General features: G+C 36.5%; 1 protein-coding gene across 1 annotated transcript in view; it reads left to right on the top strand.

Moving 5' to 3' along the window:
• Positions 1 to 18,906, top strand: part of LOC106870136 (DDB1- and CUL4-associated factor 12) — a 35,621-nt gene that overhangs the window by 11,865 nt on the left and 4,850 nt on the right. The window contains exons 3-8 of the mRNA XM_014916127.3: positions 7,522 to 7,728; positions 9,794 to 9,854; positions 12,050 to 12,210; positions 13,088 to 13,150; positions 13,915 to 14,074; positions 18,258 to 18,403. Coding sequence (XP_014771613.1) covers positions 7,522 to 7,728; positions 9,794 to 9,854; positions 12,050 to 12,210; positions 13,088 to 13,150; positions 13,915 to 14,074; positions 18,258 to 18,403 — 798 coding nt within the window. The remainder of the gene's footprint in view (positions 1 to 7,521; positions 7,729 to 9,793; positions 9,855 to 12,049; positions 12,211 to 13,087; positions 13,151 to 13,914; positions 14,075 to 18,257; positions 18,404 to 18,906) is intronic.

Below are 18,906 nucleotides of genomic sequence, written 5' to 3'. Positions count from 1 at the left end.
GAGAAAAGAAAATGTTTTGTACAGATATATTTGTTCATAGTTAATGTAATTTTGTCATAACTGGCCATGTGCATTTATTTTTTAAAATTTATTTTACATCACAATTGACAAACAAACAACATCATCAATTACAGGTTTCCAATGGAGCCAATAAGTGGTTCACTGCATTTCAGACAGCAGACGCAACAAGGGAGTATTGGTATAACCCAGTGCAGAACAAATATCACAAAGGACTTTGTTAAAAGAAAAAAAATTCTGGGTTTTCAATGGCTTTTCACTCCGCTCCTTAGATTCTTGAGTTACATTATGTTGATAAAAACTACAGTCATACTTAGACACTTATACATCTATCTATCTATCTGTCTGTCTGCACACGCACACACTTTCCAGAACCCCTCCTATATGTTTCTCTCTTCATAGGCTTGCTCTCTTCATCCACTCACCTTAATTCTTCTCTCATTTACTGTTTGTTCTTTGAGGCATGTTGCCTTGTAGAGAGAGAGAGAGAGACATAGGAAGTGAGGACATTTTGCTTAGTGGAGCATAAGGCCATCTGATATCTTTTGATTCCAATCTAAAATAACCCTGTACACTCAATAAAGTGGAAGGCAAATGAGCAGATGCAGTGTTGGGTGTCTTCTCATGCTGTCGGCCAGCCTTAAGTCTAGCTGAGAGTATAACGGTTTCTCTTTTGTTGGTACCACAATAAATGTACTCAGCATACTCAGTAATGTTGCTGATGTTAGTAAGGGCATCCAGCCTATGAAACCATACCAAAAATGGAACTTATGAGCAAGGCATGGTCTTTTATTTCATTTAGGAGGGCAGTAACTCTGAATGAGTATTAACTTGTGATAGCCCTTCCAACACATGCCAGCAAGGAAAGCAGACATGAAAATAATAGCAATGATGATACATACACATGCAACAAGTTTCAGCATGATTTCTGTCAACTGAATTCCATTCATAATGTACTTGTTGAGTTACAGTTTTGATAGAAGACACTTGACCAAGGTGCTGCACATTAGGATTGAACCCAGATCACCATGGTTGCAAAGCAAGCTTCTTCATGTGTGTGTGTGTGTGTGTATATATATATATTTATATATATACACACATACACACACACATGTATGACAAGTTATATATGAAAACAATTTAACATTAGACTGAAGTATTATGCAACACTTTTTAGTGGAGTACATGTTTATTAAACTTTTACAAGAGTGACATAGCTTCACCTACTTCAGAAAAATAACCTGTCAAAAACTGTATATAATTAAGACTCCAAGTATAGCACAGTCTGATGAAGGCTAGCAAGCTGAAACTTTGGTGTCACCATCAATCTTCTAGTATAAGTCCAATAAACACATATTCGACTAAAAGATATTGAGTAATTCTTCAGTCTAGTATTAAATTGTTCACATATACATAACTTGGCATAAAAACAAATATTAATATATATTGTAGTAGACACCTAGGCTGGCATCAAATGTAATCAGTTCATATTTTGATACTGATTTTTTATAAGGAAATGAAGACTTCTAGATTAATTCCAAGATTGTCACTCTTGCGAAGGTGCATGGCTCAGTGGTTAGAGCATCGGGCTCACAATCACGAGGTAGTGAGTTTGATTCCTGGACCAGGCTGTGTGTTGTGTTCTTGAGCAAGACACTTTATTTCACATTGGTCCAGTTCACTCAGCTGTAGAAATGAGTTGCGACATCACTGGTGCCAAGCTGTATCAGCCTTTGCCTTTCCCTCGGATAAAATCAGTGGCGTGGAGAGGGGAGGCTGGTCTGCATGAGTGACTGCTGGTCTTCCATAGACAACCTTGCCCGGACTTGCACCTTGGAAGGTAACTTTCTAGGTGTAAGTCCATGGTCAGTCATGACCAAAGGGGGCCATTATGCCTCCACACTCTTGTAGTACACCATGCTAAAGATAGCCAGATAGTTAGAAATGTATTCACCATTCCACTAGAGGGTGCCATGAAATAACTGTTGGTATCTTTCATTACCTTATTGCCGAAAGCGAGAATTTTTCTCAATCACAAACAGAAGTGTATATGGCCTTTGTTGAGATAAAACGTGTCCCAAATATATTTGAAATGGTCTAAATGTCTGATAAATGTATACGCACATGCACATACATACATATCAGGTGATATATATCTGACATAATTCAGCAACACAGCTGGCTGAGCACGACAATCAAATAGAACTAACTGTGGGTTGATGTCTCCTCCTATACAAATAGCAGACAGTATTTGATACAGTTGGATGAACAGAGTGTACTGCAGTAGATGTAACATCTTGATTTTGCAGTAGGTCATCTAGTGTATTTTTTTTCGTTGCTTTTTTTTTTCCTTTTTTTTTTACCACCAAAAGTGCATAATCTAAAGTTTAGGACAGTCTTGGGCAACCTACAATCCATGGTACTTTCTCAATGGCACACCTAATAAAAAAAATTACCTTTTAATTGTTTTACCTGTTGATAAGCCATGTCTCATGCAGCTCACTACTCAAAGAAATTTGCCCACACCTGGTTTCGGATGTCAAGTTTATGACCTTTGAGTCTTTGGTTTCCTTCTTGAACCAAGTGGCTTGTTCCGTTGCTGAACAAACCACTTCATTTTACATTGCTTCAGTTGACTCAGTTGAAAATATAAGTTCTAGTGGTAGCAAGAGGTTAACACCGTTGTGCACTGGTGTCCCATTCAGGGAGAGGGTTATGTACTCTCAATTACTAAATGCTTTAGAAACTTGGATATTAACTCCAGTCTCATGAGCCTGTAACTTCGAAACAAGCTTTCATACTGCCACTGTACAGCACTTTGCATCTGTAGAAGTTGGATCATTTAGCTTAATCCATCACTCCATTAAACACCCTCACCTGACACATAGGTGCATTTAAACCTTTAGCATTTAAACCAGCTATATCCAACCCTAATATTACCTTCTTGTGTTCAAATTGATCAGATCATACTTCTCACACCTATCCTACAATGTCATCTTAAAAGTATAACAATTGCATCATCAAAATCTTGAAGCTACAAGATGATGCTTGGTTAATTCAAAACACTGAATTAAATAAGCATTATGTTTGAGAGAGTAATTTGAATGCTAAAGAGTTAAGTGTTCATCCTGTTGCATGCTTTCAGGCCACGTCACTTGTTTGACGATCTGAGGGTAACTATCTTTCATCATTCTATTGAGCCTGTGAAACATCATTGGCATTGCCCCTCCTTCCTTGATAAACTCATTTGATAAAAATCATCTCTCTCTCTCTCTCACATACACACACACACACACTGTAATATGAAATTATATATATAAATTGGAGATTGCAGCATATTCTGAAGTATTATTCAAGCAACTAATCTCAGAAAGAAACCGTTTCAGGGTTATTTTACAACCATTTTGTTTTCATATTTAAATTCTCAAAACTGACTTGGAACACTCGGACAAGAATATTCTCTTCCTGAGATTTAGTAATGAAGATTGAGGTAAGTATCTAGAATGGTGTAGTTGCCTCCTGTAAGAGATAGCTAAGAATTGGTTTAATCCCCACCCCAACAAATAATAATAATAAAATGACAGATTTGTTGTGTTGCTTAAATTTTCAAGGTGGTAAACCAATCCAATTTCTAAATGAATGCCTGGAACAATTTACCAATTTTGGACCTAATATATATATATGGGAAGTACTTTGTTACAGAAGACTGCAATTTGTTAATTAGCAGAAGTGAATTTTAAGAGTCATAAAGTGTTCAGTGTTAGGAAGGACACTTTGCCATAGAAGCAATGTCAAAATAAAACATGTGAGACATATTTTTCCAATCTGTCTTGGAGGGTAGTAACTTAAAATAAACATTGGTTTGGACTGTGATGCTCTTGCTAATCCAAGCCAGGGAACAATGTTTTAAAGCATTGCGCATTGTGCCATCCCCTGCTGGAGTGAGAGTAACATGAATGTGATGGCATTTCACATTTTCGCTTTCCCTGTGCTGTTGGAGTTTGCGAAGTGAAAGGCTCCAATGACATGCACTTGACTGGGACTCCTCAGTCCATGTTTCAAGACGGGTCAGGTAGGTTGCCGATGCTTGTTGCTGACTGGCAACTTTTTGGGCAGTCCCATGGCTGCACGCGACTCACTGCATCATGCGAGGTGTATTAGCCTATCCTCATCAGTTAGTTGTGCTTGCTTTTGAGCAGCAATGAACCTGGTTGAGAGAAACTCATGGATCTCTTTTGTCACCATATCTCTGTTGAAATACACTACTTTTGGTTCAGTTAATTTTGGTGAAAATGTAGAATTTAGTAAAATTAATGTATTAGTCTGTAAAAATATTCTCAACAATTTGCATCCAGTTAACTCTAAAAAAAAAATGCAACTCACTACTGATCAGATACAAATGGCTATCTATGTTGTTTGGCTCCTGGTCAACCTTGATTAAGCAGATGTGTGATCAAAACCATTTCATTTGTGACTGTGATCATCTTGTCGTTTTTCAGGGATATGCAGGACTACATTATCTAACATGTCTTTTCTTATTAAAGATAGTACAATACAATTTAAGGGAGATTTGGCTGTTATTTCGATTGCTGACTGAAATATTTATCTAATTTGTAGCTAGGTTAAAATTGCCTTCATAATTTAGAGGGCAGTTAGCAGGATTTGATCTGCTGCAGTAACTGGCTGAAGTTATAAAATGGTTTCTCTGTTAACCAATGTATCAAATAATACATTTCTGTCAGTTTTGAACTGGAGTACTTTCTTAGGTTTCTTTCAATTTACTGATATCTTCCTTTACCTAGCAACCGTGGTCTTCAGTAACTAAAAGACATTAATGGGTAATGAGGTTATTCTTATAGATTAAACAAGTGGAAAACTGTTCACCTGTAGTTGCCATGATCTCAATGAATGCGTCAAGGTTTTAACACTGCTAACACTCATCAGGGTCTATATGGGCATAGTCTGTTTTTTGGCAGAAGTCCTCTATTCATGCACATGCACATACATGACCACACTTATACATGCAGATATCCTTAATATGAAGGATAAGAGGTAGTCTGTTGACTATTAACTAATATATATGAACGATTGGAAGAGGTATGTTTGATCAATTTACTCCTCTGCTAAGCTAGAGTATCAAGGAAGAAATAAGACGAAGCAGATGATGGCATAATCATATCTTTGTCATGGAGAGAACGACAAAAATCAAGCATAATTGGATTAACTACAAGCATCAGTTACTGTTGAATAAAGAATGGAACACAATAGCCATGAGATCTAAGGTGGCTATACAGCTCTCTCTCTCTGCGAAACAAATTGTGGAATAAAAGTAGTCATTACAAATTCACCAGGAGTGTTTTCTTCCTTTGCTTTGCATTAGCAGAGAGCTTCGTTTGCAGCATCTTGTGAATAAATTACACCATGAACAACAGTCACAACATTAACTCATTTGCATATCAGTACATTCATTACTGATGCATATTAATTAAACTACAAAGACAGCATACTTGTGAATGAACAGTAAATATATTTATCTGTGTACATTTACAAAAACATGCATTTGTTAAACTACAGGGCTTTTCCATAAAGACAGACAAATCTAATTGAGTTATTCCTTCAAACCATCTTGCAGGCAGAGCTCTATAATTCAACTAAAGGCTGTATTTACACACTGAAGCTAAATCTATGTTCAGTAGATGTATGTAAACTTATAAAGTAGACATACAGGGCATGTCAAATTTACCTATTTCTCTGTAGATTGACAGAAAAAAAAGAAAAACGACAAACAACTTTAATCAATTTTCGATACTTATTGAGGTCTCATCAGAGATGTTTACACCACATGAGCATTCCCAGAGAAACTAGTAGCTGGTCTGTTTATAAGTACATCAAATCTAATAGCTTCTGAGAACTGAAACAACCAATTGGCATACCATTAGTGTTCAACACTTTATTAAATATGAGAGGTCTGTCTAAAAGGAACATGGTCTACACACTATCAAAGGAAATTTTGTGACAGTAATTATAAATACTGATATTGTTGATTATTGAATTTTTAGAATGGGAACACAAAGAATGAATTTTTAATGTACTACATATGAAACAAAGTTTGAAATTTTCTTTTCAATTCAACGAAATAAAACAATTTATTTTATAACCTTGAATTTCTTTTTTGTCTTTTTTAAAACTATATTTCTCTCTATATGTATGTGATATACATTGGTACCAACTTATGAAGATTTGTTGTTAAGTAACCTTTGTGTGTATGTTTTGGGTTTGTTTTTGTTTTCTTGTAAAACTACACAAAAAAATGTAACATTGATAGAAATCTGCTACCTATTTTAAGTATAAGCCTACCGATGTCATATGTTATGTTGGATTGTTGAATCTAAATATAAAGGCACATAAATCTATATAAATGATTTTGCCATAATATATATATACCTTTCTACTGGAAGCATAAGGCCTCAAATACACATACATATACACATATGCGTACTCCCATGCACAAATAAGTTAACTGCCTGGTTGAGGGGTTGAGGATCTTCCTAATGTCTCTGAAACTTTGTGCCCAATTGCTAAAGAATTTGGTGTGGTATGGAGAAAGAACCACAGTATTTGGTCTTCGAAAAGTTACATTTCTTGGGATCCCATAGATCTGTCCATATGTAGAAAGATGCATAGCACCACAGCCTGTTACAGTCTACCCTGATGCCTACTGCTATCATGTGAAGGACAGAATTTGGACTTGGATTGCAAAAAACCAAAACAGATGATGCTGTGACTTGTCTCGTCCCACATGCTAATTAATCAATTAATCAACCACCCTGGACCGCCACTTATTCTATCAACCCTAAAAAGGATAAAGTGCAAAGTTGACTTCAAGAGGATTTGAACACAGGAAGCAGAGAACTAGAACAAACAATTTGCCATCATTTGGTATATACATTGCATAACACAATTATATATATAAGGACACAGACACAAACACACGTATATATAACATGATAAAATATGTTCGTTGTCTTTTAATCTATTTTCTATGTCTGTCCCTCTATCTCTCTCTTTCTCCGGAAATTGTTGTAATTTCAATTTTATTAAAAATATATCGTTGTCATTGATGCACTTGAAAAGAAAATGTTTATTCCATTTTTGTCTTGTAAAACCAACAACAATTGGAATGATGTCTCAAGAGAATTTTCTTATGACAACAATAACAAACATTTTGGGTTGACTGTGTTGTGATGTTATGTCTGTTTGGATTTGATGTTAATATCCTAAATTTCCTTGTTTTTATAGATTGCCATTTCACTGGTTACCCCAGTTGCAGACAACAACAAACTGTGCTAACTATTCTGAACATATTTACATATCTCTCTATTTCTTTCTTTCTCTCTCTCTCTTTCTCTCTCTCTATGAAGCAGGGATGCTGTTACTGCCACCCAGGCACCTGAAACATCTCGTCGCTTTTTATGATATCTAGCTTTCTTCCCTTTTTGTCAGTTAATTGTACTAGATGTGGTGACTGGACGCATGTTTGACATCCCATCACTGAAGAGCAGCTCATCATGTGCTGCTGCTCCTGACTCCTGCGGTATCCACAGCATTGAAATCAACCCTTCACGGACATATTTAGCAACTGGAGCAGAGACAACAAATGACCTTGCTATATACAAGCTGCCAACATTCGATCCGCTTTGCGTTGGAGAAGTGAGTATCTTGTTTTTTTATTGTTGAGGATGATGGATTGTTGACGGTTAAGTAGATTTTAGTCGTTACCGAGCGGCATTTAATTGAATGTTATTTAGTTGTCATTAAGTGGCATCTAGTTATTGTCATTTATGTTTTGAGTTCAAATCTCAACAACACTGACTAAACTTTTAATCCTTCCTGGCTCAATAAAATAAAGTATCCTTCCCTCAAATTTGAAGTCATGTGCCTTGGTTAGAGATTATATTATTATTATTATTGTGGTGAAGCTGGCAGAATTGTTATCATGTTGGACAAATGCTAAGCAGCATTTCATCCGTCTTAACGTTCTGAGTTCAAATTCCACCATGGTTAACTTTGCCTTTCATCATTTAGAGACTAATAAAATAATTACCTGTAGAGTCAATGTAATTAACTTGTCCCCTTCCCTTAAAATTTCAGGCCTCGTTCCTATATTAAAAGGGGATTATTATTGTTAGTGTTACTATTATTATTATTATTAATATTATTATTATTATTAATATTATTAAGGCAGTGAGCTGGCAGAATCATTAGCATACCGGACAAAATGCTTAGTGGTATTTCACCCATTTCTATGTTCTGAGTTCAAATTCTGCTGAGATCAACTTTGCCTTTCATCCTTTTGGGGGGTTGATAAATTAAGTATCACTGAAACACTGGGGTTGATATAATTTATTATTCCCTTCCTCCCCAAAATGTCAGGCCTTGTGCCTATAGTGGAAAGGATTATCTTTATTACCTTTCATCCTTTTGGGATCAATGAAATAGGTACCAGATGAACACTGCAGTTGATATAATCAACCAGCCCCCTCCAAATTTCAGGCCTTGTATCATCAATAGTAGAAAGGATTATTATTATTATACATTGTTGATTTTTTAAAACTTTGTTAGTCTTGTGTACACACAAAACCCTCACAACAACACACATACACACACACATTCTTTGTTTTGTCCTGTACTGCCCATAATGCTTTTTTCTTAATGTAAACCCTTGTGGTTAATAAAGAAATCATTATTATTATTATTAAGGTGGTTCTTACATTCCTTTCTCCAAAATATGTCAAAAGCGTGTTAATTTATGCGCCAAACTCCAGCTTCGTTAACAGGAAAGTTATTCTACATTCTTCATTATTGTCAAAATCAAATGAAAGAAAGTTGATATTTTTCAGTAGGAATATGGTAGAAAAAGGATTAAAGAGATCTAAATTAAAACCTCCCATCAAAATTTCATGTTAATATCGTCATCATCGTCGTCATTTAACATCCGCTTTCCATGCTAGCATGGGTTGGACGATTTGACTGAGGACTGGTGAAACCAGATGGCTACACCAGGCTCCAGTCTGATTTGGCAGAGCTTCTACAGCTGGATGCCCTTCCTAACGCCAACCACTCCGAAAGTGTAGTGGGTGCTTTTACATGCCACCGGCACGAGGGCCAGTCAGGCGGTACTGGCGACGGTCACACTCGAAATGGTGTATTTTACGTGCCACCTGCACAGGAGCCAGTCCATCGGCACTGGCAACGATCTCACTCGAATGTCTTTTCACATGCCACTGGCACAAGTGCCAGGATGGCGACATTGGTAACGATCAACGGCCACGCTCGAAATGGTGTATTTTACGTGTCACCGTCAATTTAATGATGACAGTTATTTTTACTAAATTCTTTATTATTTTTAAAATTTCGTGTTAATTTATGTTCAATGTACGTTAATAAGAATATGGTAATGAAAGGATTAATGGTCAGGTATATGATGAGATTAGTTCTAGGATGACAAATGGCTGTTGCCTTGAGATGTTTTTTTAAGATTGTGAAGTTAATCTCCTCTGCTGTTGTAACTTTTTCCTTAGAAATATCAGCCACATCATGCAAAAGTTGTTACTGTTCCTAATTTTTTTCGTCAATGCACCACTGCAATACAATGAAAACACAATAGCATTGCATTGCTGTTCAACAATGTGCAATACTGCAGAAATGCAACAACATAAATGCATATTTTATTTTACTATTTTATGTTTTTCTTGTTTTTGTTTTTTCTCATTAGCTGGCTCATAAGGACTGGATCTATGATATGACTTGGTTGACAGATGACACAATAGTAACAGGTTAGTAGAGCAATGCTGTTTCATTTAGCCCTAGGTTGCAATTATGATAAAAAGCATTCCAGCTATTGACCATCATGTTCTTTTGTTTTTATTTTTTTTCACACATTGCATATCTTTTCTTTTACTAGTTTCAGTTGTTGGACTGTGGCCATGCTGGGGCTCCACTTTGAAGGATTCTAGTCAGACAAGTTAACTCCCTGCCCCCAGAACTTTTTTTTCTATTCTGAAGTTTAGTACTTACTCCACTGGTCTAACCACTAAGTTACAGGGATGTAAACAAACCAACACTGGTTGTCAAGTGATAGTGAGATGCATACACATACACACAGATATTGTTGTTGTTGGCACTCCGTCGCTTACAACGTTGAGAGTTCCAGTTGATCCAATCAACGGAACAGCCTGCTCGTGAAATTAACGTGCAAGTGGCTGAGCACTCCACAGACACATGTATCTTTAACGTAGTTCTCGGGGATATTCAGCGTGACAGTGTGACAAGGCTGACCCTTTGAATTACAGGCACAACAGAAACAGGAAGTAAGAATGAGAGAAAGTTGTGGTGAAAGAGTACAGCAGGGTTCACCACCATCTCCTGCCGGAGCCTCATGGAGCTTTAGGTGTTTTCGCTCAATAAACACTCACAACGCCCAGTCTGGGAATCGAAACTATGACCGCGAGTCCGCTGCCCTAACCACTGGGCCATTGCGCCTCCACACACAGAAATATACACATACAGATAGGAAGGGTGAGAAAGAGATGGTTTGGGTTCAGTCCTACTGTGTGTCACCTTGGGCAAGTGTCTATAGACTTGGCCGACCAAAGCCTTGTGAGTGGATTTGGTTAACTGAAACACACACACACACACACGTTTGTGTGTTTACATCCTTGTAACTTAGCAGTTCGACAAAAGAGACTGATAGAATAAGTAACAGGCTTAAACAAAAAATAAGTACTAGGGTTGATTTATTTGCCTAAAAAAAAAAATTCTTAGAGGTGGTGCCCCAACATGGCTGCAGTCTAATGACTGAAACAGGGCTAAAAATAAAAGATAAATTCTTCATTAGTTGAAAAATTAACTGAAACAATGGCGGAGCATTTCAAGAGAAATATGGTAACAAAAAGGTTAACTCATTGCTAGTTTGATGTCATCTGCTTTAAGCATTTAACGAAAAATATGCACACATACATAAGCAGAGAGAGATATGGATGACAGGAGAGTTGGATGAGAGTAACATTAAAACATCCCATGTCAGATAAGTCTCAATTGAATCAACGACGCCAAATAGCCGGTACCAAAACAACAGCATCAACAGCATGTCTCATACCTTTATTATGGATATCTGTTGAACTACACAGAATTTGTATTTTATCGAAATAGTTTACTTGTTTATATAATTTTTGTTTTTTATCTTTGCCTTTTCTCTGGCTGCTATTGTTTGTGAATGCTTTCAGCACCAATCACATGACCAGCATATTCACTTCTTTATTTTTTGCTATTTTATCATCTTTTATATACATACACACACACACACCTCTTCATGTATTATTACTATATATCTGTTCCATCTGAGAGAGAAACCACAAAAGAGGGAATGTGATGGATTTGGACAAAAGCTCATTGATTTCTCAGCTTTAGCTTGGGTTGGCTTTAGTCCTGCTAACACTTCATTACACACACACAACACCCCCCACAAACACACACACACATGTATGCCCACTTTGTTTCTTTTTTATATTCAGAATGAACAAAATAGGTGCAGGCTTGCTTGTGTGGTAAGATGTTTGCTTCCTAACTACACTGTTCTGGGTTCAGTTCCATTGTGACACCTTGAGCAAGCATCCTTAACTGTAGTCTTGGGCCAACACGTATAGCAGAATGAATTTGCCTTGTTGATGCATCCTCAGTGTTTTGAAGTGCCTGAAACCATTGTAGAGATATGTATCATAAAAATCTGGAAAACAAAGTATAAATTGATCATATATATGGTTTCGTGAATTGTCGCAAAATCATAACGTATAACTAAAAAAAACTGGAGGTGATGAGTGAAAACTGGTTTTGTATGTGAAATTAGCACCTCAAAGTTAGGTTAGAACTACTATTTTTATGTTCACCTCAGTTTCTCTGTAAACCAGATTATAATTTATGTATTTGAATATTTGAATGTTTTCTTTTTTTTCTTTTTCTCTCCTTTGTGTAGGTTCCAAAGACAGCACGATTGCTATATGGAAGATAAAGGAACAAAATACAGACATGTACAATACATTACCACCTCGCTATTCCCATATTTCACCCGAATGTATCAAAAGATGCGGTTCAGCTGAGAAAATCCGGTCATTTGCTTACTGTAAAGGACGACAGGTAATTTGTCTGCTCCTCCACTTATATCCAGACAAAAGAACATTTTACTGACGCATCATTCCTTCGTCTTTCTTTGTCCATGTTTTTCCCTCTTCTTTTTTCTCTGTATGCCATTATCTATCTAGCAGTCTCTCAATGCGCCAATCTTTCTCTCGATGCCTTCTCTATCTCTTCTCTGTAATTCTCTGTCTCTTAAAGCTTTTACTGTCTCTTCCCTTTGTCCCCTTCTCTATTCCTCAATGCCCTTTCAGTCTCTTCTCTCTGTCCCCTTCTCTATTCCTCAATGCCCTTTCTGTCTCTTCTATCTGTCCCCTTCTCTATCTTTCAGTATCCCCTTTGTCTCCGTCTATTTCCTGATGCCCTCTCTGTTTTTCTCTTTCTGTCTCATTACCTTCAGTGTTCCTTCTGTCTCTCAATCTATCTTTCAATGCCCTCTTCTGTCTCTTAAAACCTTCCCTGTCTCTTCTCTCTATCTCTCAATGCCCTCTCTGTCTCCATCTGTTTTTTGTCCCTTTTTCTCTTTCTGTCTCATTACCTTCAGTGTTTCTTCTATGTCTCAGTCTATCTCTCAATGCTTTCCCTGTCTCATCTCTCTAGTCATCTTTTAAAGCCTTCCTTGTCTCTTTCTTCTTCCCCCCCCTTCTCCCCCTCTCAATACCTTCTCTTCCCCCCCCCCCCCTCTCTAACATTCGATGTCCATCCTGTTTCTTCTCACCACTTCTCTGTTTCTCAATGCCATACCTGTCTCTTTCTCAATACTCTGCTTCCTTCTTTTTTTCTTTCTTTCTTTGCCTCTACCTGTTTATCTGAACTTATTGCAAAATCAAAATTAACTCCCTTTCTATTCCTGACAGTTGATTTTCATTTTCGCTTGCAGGAGCTTGCGTTGAGTTCGCTCAATGAATATTTTCAAACGTGGGATATGAACAGAACTAAACAGGTAATGTCACTGCCACACTCTATTTGGAGTGCAAATATCCACTCCAATCCTAATTCTTCCACACACAGTAGGTTACCATTGACAATGACCTCAGAGGGAGACGTTTCTTGTGTCTTTCGCTAATTTAGATGATACATTAGCTATTTGGGGACTGTTCATTGTTGCTACTTAATTTCTTAGTAGTTATATCAAAAATAATGTTTTGATGTATTTTTTTTCTTTTTTTTTTTTCTATCCTGTTACTTTTTTTTTTCTCTTCAAACTGCATCATCATTAAAACCATAACGTTATTAATTGTCCAAGTGTTATGGTAGCTACTTCATTACCTCTGCCGTTTCCAGAGTTTTGAAAGTCTGATAATGCAGACCTTGAAGCTCTGAGAAAGCAAAAGGTTTTTATTTACCCCATCCACACTATCAGGTGGAAGTCCGTTCCTGGCCAGGACTGACTGGTGTGGAGCGCCGCTTTCAAAGACCTCGAAAGAACTGGTGTCTAATCAGTCAGGATATGGGCAGCCAGTGCTGCTTGGCAGGCAGCAGCCGAATATCTGATAAATCAACTTGAAGATTGAGGCCGTCCCGGGAAACTGTGTGCACAAACTGCAGCCTGAGTGTGATCTGTCTGCAAAAACAAGTCAGGTAGGTGTTTGTCATTATAAATTCTGGCCAATTTTTGTTTGCTTACCATAGTATTCTCCTGACTCTATGTCAGCTGTTTAATTTCCGATATACTAGCTATGTTCCCCCTAAACATATATTTGCTAGGTGTTACAGTTATCTTTACCCCATTTCCGAGAGCCAGTCTGCATGACATACTGCAACGAAAGGCAAATGTATGCAGTTGGATCGCAAGCTCATGTCACCTTTATTGACACAAGAACGCCGCAGCAAATCACAAGCATCAAGTCAAAAGAAGGAAATTCTGGTGAGAAATATTTCTTTACTGGAGATCAAAACCGTTTTCTAATGTTTCCATTATGAGAGGGTGCTGAAAAGTTCCTGGCTTTAAGGGTTTCACAAAAGGCCTGGTTGAAGGTCCAACCTTCCAAGTTCTTTTATAGGGCTTAGAAAAACTGAAGGACAGCTGCAATAAGTGTGTGAATCTGAGAGGAGAATATGCTGAATAAAATCATAATTAATTGATCCGCCTGTTTTTTCTTTTACCCAAAGCCAGGAACTTTTCAGCATCGTTTTGCATGTTGAGTTAATTTGTTTCTTTTCTCTTCGTTCCATTTTGGTCTTGCTTCATTTTGGAGTTTCTATTTTGTGGCATTGGCAGAGTAATTAATTAGAAATACTTGGAATATAATGTTAGGCTGAGATACATGGCATAAAATTTGAGAAGAAATAATTATATTTGGGAACTGTCTTTCTGAGGCCTGTCACCACAGCAAACTATCATCGTACCATTCTATGTATGATATATGGACATCTGTTTGGTCTCATAAATGATAAGTCTATTATGTTCTGATATTATCTTTTATATTGTTATCAGAATTATTTTATATTGTGTGTATAATTACTATTGCAACATTTTTTTACATGCAGTATATAAATAAATTTATGTAATTATTTAAATACAATAACTTTTTACATTAGAAACATTAACTGTATTTTATTGTTAATGTGCTTTGTTATTCCAGTCTGTTCTTCATTTAAACTATTTTATGTGCTGCTACATGTGTTAAATGTAGCAGCATTTTGGCAACACACCTAAGTATGTAGAATTATGGCTATATGCCTAAATGTACAGAATTTTGGCTACATGTCTAAACATACAAAATTGTAGGTACATATCTAAATGCACAAGACTGTGGTTGTACATCTAAATATATAGAACTGTGGCTCTGTTCAAAAATATAGAGAGAGCTGAGGCTGTTTGTCTAAATATAGAGAACTGTGGCTATACACTTGAATATACAGAACTAGGCTTTTACCTAAATGTACAGAACAAGGGCTATACATTCTAATTATGTAGACATGTAGCTATGCTTCTAAATACAGAGTGTCCATAAATTATGTTTACAATTTGGAAAATTCAGAAAAGCATTAAAAACTAGGATTACTCGGAGTTTATTGGAAAAAAATGAGCTGATAAATAAAATTTTATTAGAAATATCAGAACACTTCCATTTGGGCTCTGTTGGTTGCACTCAATAAATAGACACTGTAAACTGTGGAAGTTGTAAAGATAATTTGTGGACAACCTGTATGTAGAACTGTAGTTCATGATCATCATTTAATGTCTGCTTTCCATGCTGGCATGGGTTAGATGGTTATTTGTCTAGTTATTTATCTAAAACTGGTTCTCAACTGGGGTCCAAATGGCCCTTGCGGGTCCATATAAGATTTTGTTGTTAAAAATTATGTGCAATAAATCAGTTATACTTCTGCATAAGATTTTTTAATGATTTTTTAAATACAATTGCTTGTAGTAAGAAGCTTGCTTCCCAACCACATGGTTCTGGGTTCAGTCCCCACTGCATGGCACCTTGGGCTGACCACAGCCTTGTGAGTGGCTTTGTTAGAAAGAAACTGAAAGAAGCCTGTCATACATGTGTGTGTGTGTGTGTGTGTGTGTGTTTGTCCCCTGCCACTGCTTGGCAACTGGTGTTGGTGTGTTTATGTCCCTGTAACTAGCGGTTCAGCAAAAGAGACTGATAGAATAAGTAGCCAGGCTTTAAAACAAAAAAAAATTCTGGAGTTGATTTGTTTGACTAAAAATCTTTTAAGGTAGTGCCCCAGCATGGCCACAGTATAATGACTGAAAAAATATCTCTTGCTGAACTTTAAGTTACAGAAACATAAGCAAATCAACACCAGTTGACAAGCCATGGTGGAAGACAACCACATACATAATCACACACACACACACACACATATATGTATGTGTATATATACATATATGTATATATGATGGCTTCTTTCAGTTTCCATCTCCCAAATCCACTTACAAAGCTTTGGTTGGTCCTTGGCTATGGTAAAAGATACTTGCCCAAGTTGCCAAGCAGTGGGACTGAACCTGGAATTATTTGGTAGGAATTAAAACTGAAATAGCTTCCGAAATTACTCCAATAGGATCTTTTATAAAGTATCTTAATTTGATGACAAACAAGCAAAGCCAAGTTAATCTGCAATGAACTTGGAAAGTGAACTCTTATGCGCGTGTGTGCACGTGCACACTCACACACACTCACACTATGTAAGAAACACAATAACTCCTGCCTTGAAATATCCTCCCCACTCCCTTTAGTCTATTATTTTGGGGGCGACAAACAGGGTTTGTGACATCATCTGATGTCTGAACACTCTGACCTACATAATGACCTTTTGGTTGCTGTTTGGGAAAAATAAGAACCTGATTTATTCTTCGCTTATTCACTCAGCTGATTCAGTGCCTCTGGTTCCGTTGTGTGTAGTTCAGTTGTTTTTTATTTTTTATTTTACTTTATCTATTTTTTAGGAGCTGTTTTATTACTAATCTATTTCACAGTCTGTAAACTTCAGTTCAGTTTGAAAAAGAGAAAAAAGCAATATTTGAATAACAGACTGGATTAGATGGTCAACAGTAACCTTATCACATAAACATGTGTCCATATACATACATTGACATGTACTGTAGAAAGAATGAACAGACAAACAACTGGTATTAGTTTAGAGCATGGAATGTATATATTTAAAAATAGTTGGTGAGTTATTAGAATAGAGCATATAGTAAGACATAAGGGAGTAAAATGTTATGGTCCATTTTTCAGTGAATGAAGATATGCTGTTTGTGTAGTAGTGGACTATTCCATCTTCAGAGAAAAGATGGGATGGGGTAGATCCTTAGTGGAGGATTTTAGTTGTTAACAGTTCGATTGTCATTAGACACAATTTTACCTGAATTCTAAATATACATTGATACAGACCTATATACATAGACAGACTCTTACAGCAGAAACAGATGTAAGCCAATGAATGTGATACATACATACATATACATTTATATATATATATATATATATATATATATATATATATATATATATATATATATGTATATATATATATATATATATATATATATACATATATATAGTTATAAACCCCTTTACTAGTAAGTTTCATCAAATATCTATCTGTTTGTGAAGTTAGCCATTCAGGTCTATATATATATATATATATATATATATATATATATATCCATTGTATCCACCAACCACTGAGATGAAGTATCTCATATAATTTTGAGGATAAAGGGTCTAATATCAGCGCTTCTCCATAATTATGTCAATGGTCAGTTTCTCAATTTTATTTAATCAATTAATTGGAGCAGGATGAAGGTACTCATGATATTTTCTGGCCCTCTCAGACTGGTAATATTGATCCAATTGATACCTGTTTGCCTATGCTAGTAGGTTAGTCTTGATTTTTACCAAGAGAAGAGTGTGTGTAGTGCTATAATGTCCAACTTTGTAGTTATTTGAATTCTGGAAGCTAGACACCCCAAAATGTAGATATCCATGAAAATTAGTAGTTACATGTGAGATTCTAATTTCACCTTAAAACAAAAAAAAAAACTATTGTTCATTGGACTTTGGTGATATTCTTTTAGTTTATCTTCTAAGATATATTTTCAAGGCCTATAAACTCTCTGCTGTGTGTCTGTGTGTCTATGTATTTGTGTGGAAAGAGATGGTTGGTACGGCTGTTTGAACGCTGGTGATTTGGCATGGCTGAGTGCACATTGAACTAGTTTTGGCAAGATTACATTTTGGCCCTGGAGGCAAACATACACATTTTCACACACACACACACACACACACACAAGCATATGCATGCAGAAATATACACATGCAGGAAAATTGCAAGAGACAGAAGAAGAAAGAGCAGGGGAGGGGGAAAGAGACAGAGAATGAGAGAAGCCTTAAAATGCCTGGTCTCAAATCTGCATTGAATCAGTGACTGCAAAACGGTGATGCCAAAATAGCAGTGCCAAAACAGCTGTGCCAAAACGTCTCATGCATGTGTTTGTGTTTTCATGCTATTTTCCTTAATACTTATTTTTAGTTTATATGTTTTATAAAATGTTTCATTCTTCTTTTTTTTTTGTCTCCCCTCTCTAGGTATTCGGTCAATCAGTGTTCGCCACGATGTCATCACTCTGGGAACAGGGCTGAGTGTTGTGATATTCTTGGATGTACGTACAAAACAGTTCCTGGAAACTCCGTCTGGGAAGCATTGTCAATTAGTTGTCAGTGAAGGTTGGACTGTAAGTACAATAATTATTCCGTCTCTGTGTTCTGTCAGAAGGTATTCCAAATATTCTAATAATTTCTTGGCAAACCACACACATTCTAACAATTCATTATCATGATTTTCTACGACATTACATTTCATTTATAAATGGGTTTTTTCCTTTGTTTCTAGATTGAAATAGAAACATAAAAGAATTTCCATTACTGCTCTTTTATCTTTTTGGCTTTCATATTTTTCCCTTCATCTTTTACATGTATCAGTCATTAGACTGTGGCCATCCTGGAGCACTGCCTTGATGAATTTTTAGTTGATTGAATCAACCTCAGTACTTAATTTTCAAAGCCTGGTACTTGTTCTATCGGTCTCATTTGCTGAACCACTAAGATACAGGGACATAAACAAACTAGCACCTATTGTCAAGTGGTGTGGTGCAGGACAAACAAAGACACACACACACACACACACACACAGATATATATATTATGGGCTTCTTTCAGTTTCTGTCTACCAAATCCA

The sequence above is a fragment of the Octopus bimaculoides genome, chromosome 12 (genome assembly GCF_046866305.1).
Source record: "Octopus bimaculoides isolate indiv1 chromosome 12, ASM4686630v1, whole genome shotgun sequence".
Taxonomy (NCBI): Eukaryota; Metazoa; Mollusca; class Cephalopoda; order Octopoda; family Octopodidae; genus Octopus; species Octopus bimaculoides.
Note: the sequence above shows the minus strand (reverse complement) of the source record. Positions and strands in the feature narration are given on the sequence as shown.